Source organism: Lissotriton helveticus, chromosome 5_1 (genome assembly GCF_964261635.1).
Source record: "Lissotriton helveticus chromosome 5_1, aLisHel1.1, whole genome shotgun sequence".
In the NCBI taxonomy this organism is placed as follows: domain Eukaryota; kingdom Metazoa; phylum Chordata; class Amphibia; order Caudata; family Salamandridae; genus Lissotriton; species Lissotriton helveticus.
In genome coordinates this window covers 1,536,815,749-1,536,834,571 of record NC_136065.1, presented here as the reverse complement: position 1 = coordinate 1,536,834,571, position 18,823 = coordinate 1,536,815,749, and the positions used below count along the sequence as shown (strand labels likewise).

The 18,823-nt window shown below is 50.4% G+C and overlaps 1 protein-coding gene across 1 annotated transcript in view; it reads right to left on the bottom strand.

Moving 5' to 3' along the window:
- Nucleotides 1-18,823, bottom strand: part of SLC26A9 (solute carrier family 26 member 9) — a 251,682-nt gene that overhangs the window by 45,884 nt on the left and 186,975 nt on the right. The window contains exons 11-12 of the mRNA XM_078644590.1: nucleotides 11,526-11,603; nucleotides 11,287-11,382 (exon numbers count right to left, since the gene is read on the bottom strand). Of these exons, the coding sequence (XP_078500716.1) occupies nucleotides 11,287-11,382; nucleotides 11,526-11,603 (174 nt within the window). The remainder of the gene's footprint in view (nucleotides 1-11,286; nucleotides 11,383-11,525; nucleotides 11,604-18,823) is intronic.

Below are 18,823 nucleotides of genomic sequence, written 5' to 3'. Positions count from 1 at the left end.
CTTCCATTGTCCCAAAGCCAGGCAGGCTTCAATCACACTTGGCTTGGTTTGACATTACAGTGTCAAATAACGTTGGAGTGTTAAATCCTGCTTGACAGATTTGCTAGGGTTTTACGCACACGTCAGCGGACGGGAAGCAGAGTGCCAAAACAATTGTTGTGTATCTACTGCTGTGTACAGTCTGGTTGCTGAAAACCACTGATTTATTGGGGGTAGAGTGACTGCCCCTAACTGGATTTCAGTGTTACACATGGGAGGACACGTGTATCACCATAATACACTCCCCATACACACCGCAGCCTTCAGAGACCAAGATTAATGTGGCCGAAGACTTCTGCCATCTTGAAAATGGTCAAAGTGGGTAAGGCTGGCCCGGAAATGTTTATCCCATTGGTTAAGGCATGCCCAGGAGTCAATGGCACTTGGTTTGAGATTTTATTGTTTTGCATTCCGACTTTATTACTGTTTTGATACTTTATAAATACTTTAACATTGCCCTAAATTAAGCCTGTCTGCTCTGTGCCATAGCTATCAGGGGATTGACCTCAGGTTAATTTAGTGACGTTAAGGGTTCAACCTTGCAAGGGTTGTGCTTATTCCTTGAGGTGGATAGTCACCTACTTCAATTAACAATCCAATTTCTTACAGCCCTCTCTCTGTTTCTGTAGTAACAGACATGATTACATATGGCTGGACTAATGAATACCCCTCTTTACATTACTGTGGGCAAACCAATGATGTAGTTGTGCAAAAGCAAAGAGATATGGATTTGTAGTTTAGTCATTAATTGTGGAACAACAAGGAATCCTGAGATTTAGACCCATCATTCTCATTTCCAGGCAAACAATTTCATAATTCTCTGCTTCAAATCCCATGTCAGTTAAAATTGGAGTCTTTGGAAACGGGATACCTTCATTAGTAAACTAATTAAAAACAGGAAATTTTGCCTTGGAACAATATTTACAGGGCTCATGGAAATCTCTAGCGCTGTAACTAGGGGCATGACATCAAATTCTGTGCTTCGCACAGTGAGCAAGCTCACCAGTATTTCGGTGCCTCTCTGTTAAGTTTTTTGTTATTGCACCCAGGCCTGTCACACAACAAACACCTATGCCTAAAACAAGGCAGCCCTATTGGCTTTGTGACTGTTTGTTAGCTGTATGAGATAAATTAATAACAACTCAAGGTCTGCGAAAGGGATAGTGGCCTTCAGGTGTCGTAGACACCCACGCTCACATTTTGTACCAAGCCAAGGATACCCAGGGATGTCTTAGCGTGTCCCCTGGAAGATCAAGGGCGCCCCGTTAGACCTACGGGCGGTTGTGGGCCTGAGCAACCGGTGGCTGCCTGGAACGCTCCACCCCCTTTTGGGTGCGTGAGTAAGGGCGTGGACTGGCGGTCCACGGATGGGAGGGGTGGCCCCTCCCAAAATTGGTAACCACCGATTGGCGACGGCCACGGTGTAATTTGGCCCATCAGGTGGGCAGGCAGCATAAGGGCTGGTCTGCCCTTGGATCGCCCGTAAGATAAACCACCATGTTGGCATATTTGTTATGCAAATAAACCTGCAGCAAATTTCTCCACTAAAAAAGGTGTTGTGTGGTTTATTTATGTATTTTGCTGTACGAAAACTGAGAAGGTGTCTTGTGGTTTATTTATGTATGTTGCTGTATGAGAACTGAAAAGTGTTGCCGATATTGGCACTATGCTCTGTGCACTTTACAGAGAGGCCCAGGATTGTATGTGCATGTAGTTTACACTCCTCTATGACTCACTGACAGGCACTGTGAGGAACTAGCACTGCCTTCTGCCTCAACTACGGAGCTCTCAATCAATCCCCGTCATAAATAGATTCCTACAATCGGAATTCACTCAGACATTTGGAGGCTGCTCGGCTCAAAATATGCACTACATAAGAATTATTTGTTACAAGAAAAAACTACAGAAAAATAACACCTTAGAAAAATCGAATGTAAGATTAAAAAGAAGAACTGTAAACAGGGATTGCATCACTGAGATGCAATATTTAAGGTATTTACAGTTATTAATGAGAAGTCAATCAGACTGCAGTAAAATTAAGCACTTCAATGTACAGCCTGAATGGCATCCGTTTCCAAATCTGTTAAATTACTGTTGAGTCTTAGACCCAGTCCGACCCAGCCCACTTAAAGGCCTGGAGAACCATTTAAGGCAAGAAGATACCCAATGTGTCCTGCACGTGTGTTCTGTGCACCAGTAACCCTCACTGCATGCCTCTCTCCCTTTGCAATATGCAAATGTTTGTTACATCACACAACTCTCCAGTCAAGTTGTAAGAAGAGTGCACGCGGGTAATGGCACTGGGAGACTAAAGGAAACTGAAATCAACACAGGCTGGTTTCTTTTTGAAACCCCTATGTCTGAGTCTGCTACCAACATGTGACTCCATTAAGGGGCGGGTCTTGGCACAGTTTTTGCACGGTTTTGCCACCAGGGTCTCCCTTTGTGGTGCAAGGAATGCTCATAACCCTCACAAAGCAAAGGATTGTTTCACAAGAAGTCTTAATCCACCCACCTGATGAACAATCCTAGTAGCCCGCAATTTGAACGAAAGCACTGACACCTCCAACAAGCAAAGTAAGTGTGCCGAACCCTCCCTAGAACAGCTTCCTTGTCTCTTCCAGCCATGCATCTATTTATTCATTCTTTCATCCTTCCATCCACCTACTGATATCCACTATTTCACCTTTACAGTCTAGCATCCATTCATTATTTCATCCATCATTCAATCTTTCCCCATTCTGTTTGTCCATCCATCCAACCAATTTGCCATCCATCCATTATCCATCCATTCTGCCATCCATCCACTCATTCATACACTGTGCCATCCATCTACTCTTGCCACCCATTGATCCATCCACTCTGCCATCCATCCCCACACTCCTATCCATCCATCCACTCTGCCATCCATCCATTTATCTACTCTGTCATTCATCCAGTCTGCCATCCATCCTCTGGTGCCCATCAATCCATCAACTCTGCCATCCATCCCATCCACTCCATCATCCATCAATCAACTCTACCTTCCATCCATCCATTCTGCCATCCACCCATCCATCTGCCAACCATACATCCACTCTGCTATCCATCCATCTACTCTGCCATCCATACATCATCAGGCCACCCTGCTATCCATCCATTCTACAATACATTCACTCAGCCATTCATCTAGTAGTCCATCCACTCTGCCATACATCAGTTCATTTTCCCTCCATACATCCATTCTGCCATCCATTTATCCACTCTTCCATCCATTCGTCCATCCATCCATCCATCCATCCATCCACTCTGCCAGCCATCCAGCCATCCTGCCATTTATTCATCAATTCATCCACTCTGCCTGCCAGCCTTCCATCATTCATCTATCCACGTTGCCATGCAACCATCCACTCTGCCATTCATCCATCATCCATCCACTCTACCCTCCATCCGTTCATCAACTTAGTCATTAAAATTAAGCTACAAAATATGTAAAAGGTTAGGAGTGACGGCCCTCCATTCTACCATCTATCCACTCTGCCATTCATCCACTCTGCTATCCAACCGTGCATTCATCCACTCTGCCATGAAACTATTCACATTGTCATCCATCAATCCACTCTGCCATCCACTTGTCCATCCATCCAACCATCATCCATCCACTTTGCCAACCATCCATCAATCTCTCCATCCTGCCATGCAATCAGTCTATCCACACTGCTATCCAATCATCCATTCATTCACTTTACCATTCATCCATTCCCTCTGCCATCCATTGTTTCACCTTGCCATCCATCCCGCCATCCATAAATCCATCCATCCATCCATCCATCCTTCATCCACTAATTTTTTTCATCCACACATTCATCCCTTTCATCGGTCCCTCCATCTATCAATCCATCCCATTACTCTGCCATCCTTTTGCCTCTCCATCCACCTATCCATTCACTCATCCATTCACCCCTTTGCTCCGTCATCTTTTCACTTGCCCATCCACTTATCCACTTACTCACTCATCCATCCACGCATCCATTTGCATTGCCATTCTTTCTTCTGCCCATCCATCTATCCATTCACTCACCCATCCCTCTACTTTGCCATTCTTTCACTCACTCATGTATCCACATACACATTCATCCACCTACTACTTCCTTCTTTTCACCCTTTCTTTCGATATTCCTGCTTTCTTTCCCTGTGCTATAGCATGTACCTAGCTGTCGTTTTTCCTTGCCCCTGCTTGCTCTTCTATTGCACTGTATTCCAGGGTTAACGATGAGCTTAAGGCAAAGCCAAAGGCGAGCCCGTCTGCGCCCGTCCGCGTCCGGCCGGGGCCAGGGGCCACAACCCCTGCATCTCTTATAGGCAATGTTCGGAGCTATACCTCCACCGATTTAAGAGAGATAAGGATACAAGCGAAAATGACCTGTGTACATAACTATCCTCCTCTAGACATACCTATACAGTGTGGATATTGTAATAAGCAGCTCAAACCAATGCCCCATGTAGATAAACAGCAATTATTTAAAATGTACCTTCTAAACTGCAGGTCCTTGCCAAGGCACTGTACAGAAATATCTCTGTTACTTGATGAGGTTAATCCAGACGTACTTTTTCTCACTGAAACGTGGTTGACACCGTATTCCGAACCTGAGTTAGTACAAACCTTGGGGCAGGGCTATCAAATTGTAAGACATGATCGAGCCAATGAGAGGGGAGGCGGATTGGCAATCATTTTCAGGGATTGTTTTACCTGTCGTAGCATCCCCAACCCCTTTACTGATTGCGAAAGCTTGTCATTCTGTCTGGAATTCTCCCCTAACACGAGTTTTCTGGAGCGCTCATATATCGTCCCCCGGGCCCAGCCAAACAGTTCCATGAATCACTGCCCCCGCTGGTCGCAGACCTTGCCTTCTCCCCCTCCAACTTTACGCTTTTAGGCGACTTGAATATCCATTTTGATGATGCGACTGATAACATCGCCAGAAAATTAATTGGAGATTTCTCCGCTCTACAGATGCTTCAGCTTGTCCTATCCCCCACACATACTAAAGGTCACCTGTTAGATCCGGTGTTCAGTAATTGCTCCAATCTGAAGGTATGTCCCCCAATAGCACTTCCTTGGACAGATCACGCGTTAATTCCCCTAGTATGGGAGACTGGTAAATTTTCGGTTCTCACACCGACAGTGCGAGAAACTCGAAATTGGTCAAAACTCCAGCTGGAACAGTGGACACTTGAGCTACAAAGCTCAATACCATCGATTGATCAGAACCCATTGCTAGCCAAAGAGACATTCAATGAATGGATAAAAAACTCTCTCAATGCCACTCTTCCTACCAAAAAAACTGTTCTAAAACGATCTAGGATTTCTGCCCACTGGTACTCGGCTGAGCTCCGGTGGAAAAAGTGTTACTGCAAAAGACTTGAAAGAAAATGGCGGTTGGGGTATGTTTGTTGGATAAAACTATCTATAGAGAGGCTATCGGAGCTTATAAAAATGACATAAAGACTGCTCAATCCTTATATTACACCCATAAAATCTCTGAGGCCGGTTCCAGCTCCAAAGAGATTTATCAAATTGTAACAAGTCTCATTAAGCTTCCAACACTGCCATTAATTGATCAGAATCCTCTGCTCCGTTGTGAGGAGTTGGCAGAATTCTTCTTCCGTAAAATTGATCCTATATAGTCCTCCTTCCCGCCTACAGACCTGATCATTCCAAGGGAGTCACCTCTTCGTCCTTTGCGAGAAGTTAAATCTAACTGTCCGGGGAGGAGCCAAGCTCGTGACCGCAATGGCCGCTCTGTAGCTCGGCTCCGTCAGCCTTCCTGCCCAACACGCAAATCCTGACAAATATCCTGCCCCGAGACGACACACTCGGGAAGAAACGGAAACGTGAAGCAACGCTCGTACTCACCGTCTGGCCTGGGGGCTCCTGCGTGCTGTGGATCCGAAGCTGTGCTCCTGCTTGGTCCGGGGCCTTCGCGGTGTGGAGACCGGAGCCTTGCCTGCGTGGATCGGCCGGGGTGGCGGTGTCGGCGGGAGAGAGGGCCGACTGTGAGAGGCCGTTGTGTGATTGTTCCGGTGGATACTGACCGGGCCCGGTCCAGCGGCCGGGAGGCCCCGTGGTAGGGCGCGGCGCGCCGTGGATGGGGGAAGACCGTGCAGGAGGACGCCCCCGTTGCTGCCTCGTCCGGCCATCTTGAAGCCCTGCGCCCGGAGTCGGCTTGTGCTGCCCGCGGGTGGTGGCACAGGCTGACCCCCCGAATTTGGTGGCGCATCTTTCTGCACCAAGATTGCCATTCTCGGGGCCTGCGTGAACTCCAGGGGTGTCCTCGCTTAAGAGCCCGCTCCGAGAGTTGCGGAGGGTGGTGACGCGGCTGAACCCGCAAAATGGCGGCCGACGCCCTGGGACACGGATATCCTCAGGGCGGCGGATTTGTGTGGCTGGAGTGCGCGGGGGCCTGGTCATGTGAGCGTGAGCCCACGATTGGTGATGTCCTTGACGCCCTGCAGTCTCTGCATGCGGCCTTGGCCCCCGGTGCCCCTGTGAAAGGTATACAGTCCGCCGCCATCTTTGATGGACCGTTCTTCATGGACGCGGCTCGACTTCGTGGTGGCGCTGCTTCGTCCCCCTCGATCGCTGCGAGGAGTGCTACCGCTGTGCATCGACAAGACTGCAAGCCTGCGGCCCCGAATCTCCTGGCAGTTGTGAGTGTGGAGTGCGAGGGCGTGGGCTCCATGTTGGGGCCCGATCCTGCTCGAGTGTTCGAGGAGCGTTGTGGACTGCTGCTCCGATCTACTTTGGTGAGGTCGTGCTGTTGTACTGCGGGGGAGCCTCTGCTTTCTTATACGGAGAGACTGAACTCCTGTTTTTTGCTGCTCTTGGTGTCATTGTTGAGAGTTCCGGACTGCAGAGAAAGATTCTTGTTTTGTTGCTGGTTGCCGGGGCCCCCTGGTCTACACCCTTGCCTTGTTTTGTTCCGATCGAGTAGCCTCTCCATCTTGAAATGTTTGCTTCCCACTGCTATATCATGTGTGGTAGTGATGACTAGGAAAGGCCAGGGGTGAGCCAAACTGAACCCTGAGGACTACCGGTGAACGGATTGTGATGAGGCAGACCCCCAATCATGATAATATGGACGATCCCTTTGAGACTTTATGATACCTGAGATTGTGTTGGTCTCGTTTAGACGCTGCATAATTGTGTGGGTGGGCGGGGGGCTGGGGCCGATCGCCTCGATTGATGGTCTCCTTCCCCCCCCTCTTGATTTCTTTCCCCTTTTTTTGCCTCTTTATTCCTCTCTCTCTCCTTGACTTCTCTATATTTCGGGTTCTGATTTAGGGCGACAGGCACGCTGCTGGGGGGGTAGGCCGTAGCCTTCTGCAGGGGTGCAGGGTGGGGTGGGTGGGCTGGGGCTTCTTCTCTGTTTTCTTTTCCTTAGTTCTATGGCTCTTTTGTATCCCTTTATCGGAGCGCCGCGTCTGTGCTTGTCTCCCATGGTACGATTGAGGGTGGGAACTGGAGGTGTGTTGTTCTCCTTCTTGCGGTTTTGCCACATTGCCATTACGACTCACATGCCCACCTTGCTGGCAATATCCTTACTTTCTTTGCGTGCTTATTGCTGTGGGGCGCTTGCATCGGCGCGGCGTTCTCTCCTTCTTGCTTCTATTACTTCTCCCCTTTCCTCCCTCCCTTCTCCCCTCTTTTTCTTCTTTAGGTTAGTATAGCGGATGATTATATTCACTGTTGCTATTCCGGTTCCTCCGTTCTGTCTAAAACATGTAACTGGGTGATAGGTAGACAAGAGACGAGCCACGGTGGGTACTGCTCTGATATATGGCGTCCATATCCTGATTGATGTAAACTGTTGCTGATGATTATCCATATTGATGCCCTTATGTTTTGCTGTTTGCTTCGTGGCCCGCTATGGGAACTCGGATATCCATAAACTGCAATTGATCCTGCTATACTCCTTATTATAAAATTAACCTTCTTTGATCCTGCTCGATGGCCGAACTTAACCTTTCCAGACTGAACTGATTGCTTCTATATTGTTGGCTGATTCTAGGGCACATCCTTCCGGAGTCATTGGCCTCTCATACTATGTCGTGGCCGGCCTGACTGGTTGTAGGCCCGTATTTGTATATTCCTTACTGCATAATAAAGGTTTTCAAAAATAAAATAAAAAAAATCTAACTGTCCGCCCTCACTGGCTGAATTTCCCCTGCTGAATGCGGACCTACTCACCTCCCTTATGCTACAGGTGAAATCGGGCTCCCCCAGTGACCCTGCACCTCCCCGTAGCTTAGTCTCTGCTGCTCATATAATTCTCCCCACTTTGTTAGAACTACTTAACACCTCAATTTCTACAAGTATTGTCCCAGTGGCTTGGAAACGGGCCATGGTGCGGGCGCTTGTCAAAAAACCTAACCTGGACACCAAGAATTTTAATAACTTTCGCCCGATCTCCCTGCTTCCCTGGGTTGCTAAAATCCTAGAAAAATACATAAATGGTCTACTAACAGCCTTTCTTGAAAACAACCAGTTGCTCGACCTCTCACAGACGGGCTTCCGACCCAAACATGGGACGGAGACCGCTCTGCTGGCGGTCACGGAGGAATCCAGGAAAACCTTAGATCGAGGGGGATCGGTGGAAGTCATCCTCCTCGATCTGAGCACTGCATTTGATACCGTTAATCACGGTATCCTTCTGCAGCGTCTCCTGGATACTGGTATATCTGGCAGAGCTCTGGATTGGTTCAATTCATATTTGAGCAACAGAGCCTTCCAGGTTTATGAGGGCAATGCCATCTCTACCAGTAAGCCTCTGGGTTGTGGAGTCCCGCAGGGATCTTCGTTGAGCCCGACGTTATTTAACGTCTATATGAGACCGCTGGCTGAGATCGTCCGCCCATATGGGATCAAGATCATTACCTATGCGGACGATACTCAGCTGGTGGTCTCTCTGGCTCAAGAGGGTGGCTCATTAGCAGGGGTGGATCTTGCAGGCTGTTTGGAGAGGGTCAAGAGCTGGATGACCAAGTCTTGTCTCAAACTCAATGGAGACAAGACTGAGCTCATGTGATTGGGTCGGCTCGCACCAGCTTCCATCGATGCGCTTTGGCCACCCTGTCTGGGCCCATCTCCGGCACCCAAGGATACCATCAAGAGCCTTGACATCTGGTTAGATAGGTCTCTGTCATTTGATCATCAGGCAACCAGACTAGCTGCCATTTGCTTTGGCATCCTTAGAGTTATCAGAAAGATCCTTCCTCTGCTACCTTTTGAAGCAAAAAAGACCGTGATACAGGGCCTGATTCAATCCCGTTTGGATTTCGGGAATGCCCTGTATCTGGGAGCACCGGATTTTACCCTGCGGAAACTACAAATAGTACAAAACTGTGCTGCTCGGATGCTTCTGCAAATCCCTCGCAGGTCATCTGTCAAGTCTGGCCTAATGAGCCTACACTGGCTCTCCGTTAGGGAGAGAGTCAGTTTTAAATCTCTATGTATTGCTCACCAGGCCTTCTGGTCCACGGGCCCAGCAATCAATCTCTCCCTTATCACTCCTTACCACCCTGCCAGACAGTTGCGTTCAACCCATTCCGATCTGGCAATAGTACCCAAAATAAAGTGAACCAGAGCGGGCGGCCGCTCCTTCTCCTTTAATGTGGCCAAGATGTGGAATGCTCTCCCCCAACATCTAAGGTCCAACCCAGAACTCACTTCATTCCGTAAGCAACTGAAAACGTTCCTGTTCAATAAACAGTAGTCGGGCTGGATATATCCTCTCTGGCAACCGCATTCTCAGCTTCAATAGTCAGCGCTTGGACGCCTCAGGGCAGCTATGTGCGCTTTCTAAAAATCATTTTCATTTCATTTCATTTCATTTCACCGTTGCAAAAAGAGGATTCAAAATGCCCCTGCTGATAAATATCAATGGTATTACAAACCATAGTATAAACCCATAGACAGATGAGACCTGAGTAAATATAGTATCATGCAACAATGTCTTAACGGGTGTCAACAGAAGGGAACAATTTAAGAGTAAATCAATTATACAAGAAACAACATGTAGTACCAATCCTCCCTTTCCAGACAGTGGGTCTTCTTGTTGACATGTCTGGGGCTCCCATTTTCCCATGTTGGTGCACCCTTGTCAGTGTCTGCCTGCCCCTTGTCACAGTGTCCATCTAGCCTCTGTCCCTGCCACACTGTCCTTCTCTCGTGTCTGTCTCCCTGTCCCAGTGTTCTTGGCGGTGTCTCCCTGCCTCTACGAAACCCTAATTGCGTTACTTCTCAAAGCAGTGGTAAAAAGGGATGTTATTTCTTGCTGGCCCGCAATTACGCTTCCTTGCTTTTTTTGCAAATAGAAATCATTTTGCCATGTGCAATTCATTCTTTAGATTGAAAGACAACACTTTTCCCAAGAGAATCACTAAGTTAAAGGGTATCGCATTCACTTCTACCGGTTATTTTAACAATCTTGGTAGTAGACCCAACTTTTAGTTTCCTTTGTGCCTCTCTTCCAGTCCCATGGGCAGCATTCAGTGAGGTGCCAGTGGTAGCAGGTAAGTGCAGGTTGCAGTGGGAGCAGGTAAGTGCAGGTGCCACTGGGAGCAGGTAAGTGCAGATGCCATTGGGAGCAGGTAAGTGCAGGTGCCACTGGGAGCAGGTAAGTGCAAGTGCCACTGGGACAAGGCAAGTGCAGGTGCCGCTGGGAGCAGGTAAGTGCAGGTGCCACTGGGACAAGGCAAGTGCAGGTGCCACTGGGAGCAGGCAAGTGCAGGTGCCAGTGGGAGCAGGTAAGTGCAAGTGCCACTGGGACAAGGCAAGTGCAGGTGCCGCTGGGAGCAGGTAAGTGCAGGTGCCGCTGGAGCAGGCAAGTGCAGGTGCCGCTGGGAGCAGGTAAGTGCAGATATCAGTGGGAGCAGGTAAGTGCAGGTGCCAGTAGGAGCAGGTAAGTGCAGATGCCAGTGGGAGCAGGTAAGTGCAGGTGCCGCTGGGAGCAGGTAAGTGCAGGTGCCAGTTGGTCCACCTGACCTGTAACTGATAATGCTTACAAGCGCATTTAAGGCTCATCTGATTCATGCCCCCTTGGAAATGAGGGATGCTAATGCAGGGCAGGCTCCAGATCTCCTATGTTCTTCCATCGAGTTAGAAATACTCCTGCCCCTTACTCTCCAACACTCTCCCACCCTTTGAATAGTGTTCTCCACTCTCTTCACCTGACCCACCCCCTGAGGACACACGCGGATACTCACGCAGTCCAAGCGGCTTTTCTTCCACAGGTAGAACGGGTCCGCCAGCTGCTTGAGGGAGTTTTTCAAGTTCACGGCAATCAGGGCCCCCAACACAGACTGTTGAAACACACACACAATAAAAAGAAGCTTGATGTGTAGCCAGGAGCTATATTCTGTAAAGATGAAATGTCTGACAATTCTGTATAGTATGTCAATAAAAACCCATCCCCTTTTTTCCAACAGTTATGTTAGCTCCTTACCTTGGGCAAAGGGTTCAAGTAGGTTCCTAACGTCAGCATCGTGATCATCACAACCATCATTACCAAGAAACTAGAGATCTGAAACACACAGACACTGATGGTTCAGAGACAGATTGAGATACGAGGTACAGACAAGCATTAGATCACAACTAGACCGGCCTTACTGACATTACAGCCCATCTCAACTGGGATATAGTCATGCTCTTTGTCATAAAAAAGAAGGACACATGTAAAATATACAAATTACTCCTAATCAAAGTGTGCACTATGGATTATCCATAAAACGGTTGCTAGGTGAAGCCAGATGTGTAGTGTCATATCCCTTCGGGGGTCCGCAGAGCAGACAGGGGCGACTGGGCCTCAGCTTTGGTGGTTGAGGTAAGTTGCTACTGGTGTCCTGGGGTCCTCTTGCTATGACTCTGCACACCGATCCAATTGCAACCCTTTCCACTCTTGACTCTCAGGGTAACGAGGGTGAACAGTCCAGCACTTCTCATAGAGCTAGTGTGGGGGCCAAGAGATCAGAATTCCACATCAACCAACAGACACAATAATGCACTGTTCAATCAATCAATCAGGAGTTTGTTAAAGCGCGACTACTCACCCGTAAGGGTCTCAAGGCGCTAGGGGTGGGGGGGGGGGTTGGGGGGGGTGCAGGTTCCATTCCATCAAGGAGGGGGTCTGTCGAAGAGCCAGATTTTGAGGTTTCTTGCGAAGATGGGGAGCGATGTTGTCTGTCTGAGGTGGAGCGGAAGGGCGTTCCATGCTTTGGCCGCGAGGAAGGAGAAGGAGCGGTCTCCCGATCTGGTCTTTCTGGTGCGGGGGACCACAGCGTAGGAAAGATGGGCTGATCGTAGGGTCCTTTGGGGTGCGTGGAATTTGAGTCGGCTGTTCAGGTATGCTGGTCCGGTGCCATGGAGGGCCTTGTGTGCGTGGGTGAGCATCTTAAAGGTGATTCTCGCCTCGACGGGGAGCCAGTGGAGTGTGCGCAGGTGCTGGGAGATGTGGCAGTGTTTTGGCAGGTTGAGGACCAGTCTTGCGGCGGCGTTCTGGATGTTCTGTAGCTTGCGGATAAGGTTTTTGTTTATTCCGGCATAGAGTGCGTTGCCGTAGTCGAGTCTGCTGGTGACCAGGGCGTGAGTGACTGTCTTTCGGTGTTCGAGGGGGATCCATTTGAAGGTCTTACGAAGGAGGCGGAGGGTGTGGAAGCAGGAAGATGAGACAGAGTTGATCTGGCGGTCCATTTTGAGCTCGGAGTCCAGGATGATTCCCAGGTTGCGTGCGTGGTCTGTGGGGGTTGGCGGGTTTCCGAGGGCGGTGGGCCACCAGGTGTCACTCCAGGCGTCGGGGTTTGGGCCCATGATGAGTACTTCTGTTTTGTTGGTGTTTAGTTGTAGGCAGCTGTTTTTCATCCATTTGGCGACGGCTTCCATGCCTTCTCGAAAGTTGCGTCTGGCGGTGTTGGGCTCGTTGGATAGGGAGAGGATGAGCTGGGTGTCGTCTGCATATGACACGATGTTGAGTCCGTAGGTTCTGATGATGGGGGCAAGTGGAGCCATGTAGACGTTGAAGAGCGTCGGGCTGAGGGAGGAGCCCTGGGGGACTCCGCAGGTGATAGGTGTGCGGTCCGAGAGGAAAGGGGGGAGTCTGACCCACTGTGTCCTGCTGGAGAGGAAGGAGCAGATCCAGTCGAGGGCCTTGTCCTGGATTCCTGCATCGTAGAGTCTGCGTATTAGGGTGCGGTGGGAGACTGTGTCGAACGCCGCTGATAGGTCGAGGAGGATGAGTGCTACTGTTTCTCCTTTGTCCAGTAAGGTGCGGATGTCGTCTGTTGCGGCGAGGAGGGCGGTTTCCGTACTGTGGTTTTTTCTGAAGCCGGATTGGGAGGAGTCGAGGATGTTGTGTTCTTCAATGAATGTGGCGAGTTGGCTGTTGATGGCTTTCTCGATGACTTTCGCTGGGAACGGGAGCAGGGAGATGGGTCTGTAGTTTTTGAGGTCGGTGGGGTCTGCTGAGGGTTTCTTTAGGAGGGGGTTGACCTCGGCGTGTTTCCAGTCGTCGGGGAATGAGGCGGTCGCCAGGGAGCGGTTGATGGTTTGGCGGAGCATGGGTGCGATGGTGTTGGCGGCTCTGTTGAAGATGTGGTGGGGCAGGGGTCCGTGGGGGCCCCTGAGTGGATTGACTTCATTGTCTTCAGTGTGTCTTCGGTGGTGAGGGCTGTCCAGTCATCAATCACTGGTTTCCGGGTGTCGGGGGTGGTTGGTGAGGGTTCAGTGTGTTGGTTGTCTTCGTCGAAGTTGTCGTAGATACTCTTGATTTTGTGGTGGAAAAAGATGCTGAGTTTGTCGCAGAGGTCTTGTGAGGGAGGGATGTCGGTAGACTCGCTGGTGGGTTGGGCGAACTCCTTGATGATGCTGAAGAGTTCCTTGCTGTTGTGTGCGTGGGTGGAGATTCTGTCTTCAATCGCTTTTTTCCTCGTTTCTCTGATGAGTTGATCGTGGGCGTTGGTGGCGGCTCTGAAGTTGTTGTGGGCTTCTGTGGATTTGGTGTTTCTCCAGGCCTTTTCGAGGCGGCGGCATGTGCGCCTGGACTCTCGAAGTTCGGTGGTAAACCATCTGGCTTTCTTGGCACGGGTATTGTTGTTTTTCTTGAGGAGGGCTATGGTGTTGGTGCTGTCCGAGATCCATCTATGCAGGGTTCGGGCTGCGGTGTTGGGGTCGTCGTTTTCCGCGATGGTTGGGGTGGAGTTGTTGAGTGAGGAGGTGAGCTGGTCATCGGTGATTTTGGTCCAGTTTCTTTGTGGAAGCAGGTGCTGGTGTCTGTGGATGGTGGGTGTTCTGAAGGTGAAGTGGACGCAACGATGGTCGGTCCATGGGAGTTCGGTGGTGTGGCTGAAGGTGATGGAGTTTCCTGTAGTGAAGAGGGGGTCGAGGGTGTGTCCTGCTGAGTGCGTGGGCTCGGTCACGATCTGGTGGAGTCCAATGTTGTGGAGGTTGTCCAGGAGGGATGTGGTGTTGGGGTCCAGTTGATTGTCGAGGTGGAAGTTGAGGTCTCCCAGCAGGGTGTAGTTGGTGGATGCGATGGCCTGCGGGGAGATAATGTCCGTGATGGAGTTGGCGAAGGGTCCGCGGGGTCCAGGGGGTCGGTAGATGAGGGTTCCTCGGAGGGCGGCGGTGGGGCTGGCCAGTATCTTGAAGTGAAGGTGTTCCATCAGTTCTGTGGACTCGTCAGGGAGTGTGCTCAGGCGGAGGCTGGATTTGTGGACGATGGCGATTCCTCCTCCTGGGTGGATGGGGCGGTCCTTCCTGGAGATATTGTATCCTTGGGGGATGGCGATGTCCGGTCCCGAGGTGGTGTTGGTCCAGGTTTCGGTGAAGAATGCTACGTCTGGGGTTGTGCGGTCGAGGAGGTCCCAGATTTCTGTGGCGTGTTTGTGGAGGGATCGGACGTTGAGGAGGATGCATTGCAGGGTCTTCAGGTCGGTTGTGTTCTTGTGGGCGGGTTGTGCTGGATCCGTGTTCTTGGCGGTGCTGCAGGTGTGCCGGCAGCGGTGACAGCTGAAGGGTCCATGGGTGTCGGCTGGTGATGCTAGCTTGCAGTTGTTGTTGCAGCCTGGGTTGAGTGCGTGGAGTGCTGCTGGGACGTAGCGTTGGCGGGGCGGAGGTCCAGGGTTCCTGGTGCTGGTCGCGGACGGGCGCAGACGTGCTTGCCTTTGACGCGCCATCGGTGCACCAGCGGCGCTCCCGCAGCCCGCGGCCTCGATCACCAACACTCAAGAGTGCAGGGGCAGGGGCACCTCACTTAATGGTGGAGCTGCGAGGGTGGGAGAGCAATTTCACTGACAATGAGTCAGTGGTCTTGCTCGCCTGTCCCCGCAGTGGCCGCCATTAAGTAGGGGTCGGGGAGGGCTGGACAGCTGGGAGGCGGGAGCGGGGAGGGGAGCTGGATTGGGCCGGTCGTGCTGGGGGCGGAGGGGCCGCGGGGGCAGCAGCGGCGGGGAAAGGTAAATGGAGGAAAGAAGGGATAAAGAAAAAAGGGAAAATACGCAGAAATAAGGCACAAAAGACCAGAAATGCAGAAAAGAGCAGAAAGGTGAAAGATAGAAATGGTAAAAAAACGAGTGAAAACGAGTGAAGGAGCAGAGGGAGAGAAAGGGAAAATGGGCAGAAATAAGGCACAGAAGAGCAGAGGTGCAGAAAGGTGAAAGATAGAAAGGGGAAAAAAACGAGTGAAAACGAGTGAAGGAGCAGAGGGAGAGAAAGGGAAATGTGCAGAAATAAGGCGCAAAAGAGCAGAGGTGCAGAAAGGTGAAAGATAGAAAGGGGAGAAAAACGAGTGAAGGAGCAAAAAGAAAGAAAGGAGACAGAGGTCCACTGGACCACCAGGGATGAGGCGCAGGGAAACCTGCGGGTGGAGGAGGGCCTCGATCACCAACACTCAAGAGTGCAGGGGCAGGGGCACCTCACTTAATGGTGGAGCTGCGAGGGTGGGAGAGCAATTTCACTGACAATGAGTCAGTGGTCTTGCTCGCCTGTCCCCGCAGTGGCCGCCATTAACTAGGGGTCGGGGAGGGCTGGGCAGCTGGGAGGCGGGAGCGGGGAGGGGAGCTGGATTGGGCCGGTCGTGCTGGGGGCGGAGGGGCCGCGGGGGCAGCAGCGGCGGGGAAAGGTAAATGGAGGAAAGAAGGGATAAAGAAAAAAGGGAAAATACGCAGAAATAAGGCACAAAAGAGCAGAAATGCAGAAAAGAGCAGAAAGGTGAAAGATAGAAATGGTAAAAAAACGAGTGAAAACGAGTGAAGGAGCAGAGGGAGAGAAAGGGAAAATGGGCAGAAATAAGGCACAGAAGAGCAGAGGTGCAGAAAGGTGAAAGATAGAAAGGGGGAAAAAACGAGTGAAAACGAGTGAAGGAGCAGAGGGAGAGAAAGGGAAATGCGCAGAAATAAGGCGCAAAAGAGCAGAGGTGCAGAAAGGTGAAAGATAGAAAGGGGAGAAAAACGAGTGAAGGAGCAAAAAGAAAGAAAGGAGACAGAGGTCCACTGGACCACCAGGGATGAGGCGCAGGGAAACCTGCGGGTGGAGGAGGGCCTCGATCACCAACACTCAAGAGTGCAGGGGCAGGGGCACCTCACTTAATGGTGGAGCTGCGAGGGTGGGAGAGCAATTTCACTGACAATGAGTCAGTGGTCTTGCTCGCCTGTCCCCGCAGTGGCCGCCATTAACTAGGGGTCGGGGAGGGCTGGGCAGCTGGGAGGCGGGAGCGGGGAGGGGAGCTGGATTGGGCCGGTCGTGCTGGGGGGGGAGGGGCCGCGGGGGCAGCAGCGGCGGGGAAAGGTAAAGGGAGGAAAGAAGGGATAAAGAAAAAAGGGAAAATAAGCAGAAATAAGGCACAAAAGAGCAGAGATGCAGAAAAGAGCAGAAAGGTGAAAGATAGAAAGGGTAAAAAAACGAGTGAAAACGAGTGAAGGAGCAGAGGGAGAAAAAGGGAAAATGAGCAGAAATAAGGCACAGAAGAGCAGAGGTGCAGAAAGGTGAAAGATAGAAAGGGGAAAAAAATGAGTGAAGGAGCAGAGGGAGAGAAAGGGAAATGGGCAGAAATAAGGCGCAAAAGAGCAGAGGTGCAGAAAGGTGAAAGATAGAAAGGGGAGAAAAACGAGTGAAGGAGCAGAAAGAAAGAAAGGAGACAGAGGTCCACTGGACCACCAGGGATGAGGCGCAGGGAAACCTGCGGGTGGAGGAGGGCCTCGATCACCAACACTCAAGAGTGCAGGGGCACCTCACTTAATGGTGGAGCTGCGAGGGTGGGAGAGCAATTTCACTGACAATGTTCAGGCCAGTTCTTGTCTTTTTGTAAATGCAAGTAGTTTAATGACTGCAAAACGAAATACTACACGTTACAAATAGGGTGTTAAATACAGGTATGTATCGCTGGTGGCCTTCTCCATGTACTACACCTTCCTGCTCCAATACTCTTTCCCCACTTGGGAGACCGCAGTAATTACAGTTTCCCCATATTCTGTGCCAAAAGCAGGAATTAAGTATAAATGAGATGCTCAACTCACTCAATAGTTCTTAGCCCAGGGTAATGCTAGGCAGAAAGTGTCTCCCTCGCTATTTGATTTCTTTAGAACACATCTCAGTCATTTGCTCTGGTTGCGGTTGATTCCTAGCTGTATATGAATGCTAATCCTGCAGGTCGTTTGATATGAGGATCATGTTAATGGATGATTGTGACACAGCAGATCCAGATGTCACCTTCTCTACTAGTTTTGGCTTCACTGGCCACCTGACTCCACTGAGTGGTGACACATCAGCATTGCTGGGCAATTACAGTACAGAAGGTCCGGGGGTCAAGAAATGTCTTTTTCCAGCAGTTGTGGCCTCTCAGGCAACACATAGCAGTAGCCTCCAAAACTGGCTAGGCTCCACTCAGCTGTGACGTGTTTTCCATCTGCCGATGCCAGCCGCAACCTCAGATTCCATCTTGCAGCTCACATCCCACAACTGCTCTTAGTGGACAGGGCGACACTCAATCTGGTGATATCTCGGGAGCAGTTCTTAGCAATAACTATGAAAAGAGACCAGAAGACCCACTCTCATTAAGTGTTGCACCTTGTTTTCCTTTCCATTGCAGTGTGCTTTCTCTGACTGTTACTCATGCTGGGAACATGGTGGGCTTTTCCTCCTGTGAAGCCTGTTTTCCTGCAGTGCCAGGCACTCCCCGTCTATCTCTCAACAGAGATCTAGGCTTCTTGGCACTAGACAGACCCTCAGCTACTTCAGCGGAAAGTTTAGACTTCAGGTGATGTCCTTTCATCTTTGGGAGACTGGTTATCAGGCAGAGAATAGCCATGTTACACAAAAGCTCTTTGAGTACTCTGCAGAGCATTGTCATCCTTGGTCAAGAAGAACTCGGGACTAGAACCGCATGGGATGGTTTAGATACCCTTTTTATACACATTTCCCAGGGAGGGGATGTGGATCCACCTTCTCACATTTCAGAACCGATTTGGGTTAATTCTTTAAAGGCTGATCTCCACACACAGCCTTTGTATACATTGATGCTTTTCAAAGAAGGCAGCACTGAGGCTGTCTCCAAGCAGCAGCACCCATTTCATGGGCCCAATGATCGTGGAGGTTTCTGCACCTAGTTGTCATCAGCATTTATGAGGCAGTAATCAGGGACAGACAAAAGAACAGGCTTGGCCTAGAAACGTCCTCACCTTGAATGTTCGGAGGCAAGAATGACATCTGGTCGGCGGAATGGTGGCCACCATCTCTGGGCCAGTGCCCTACACC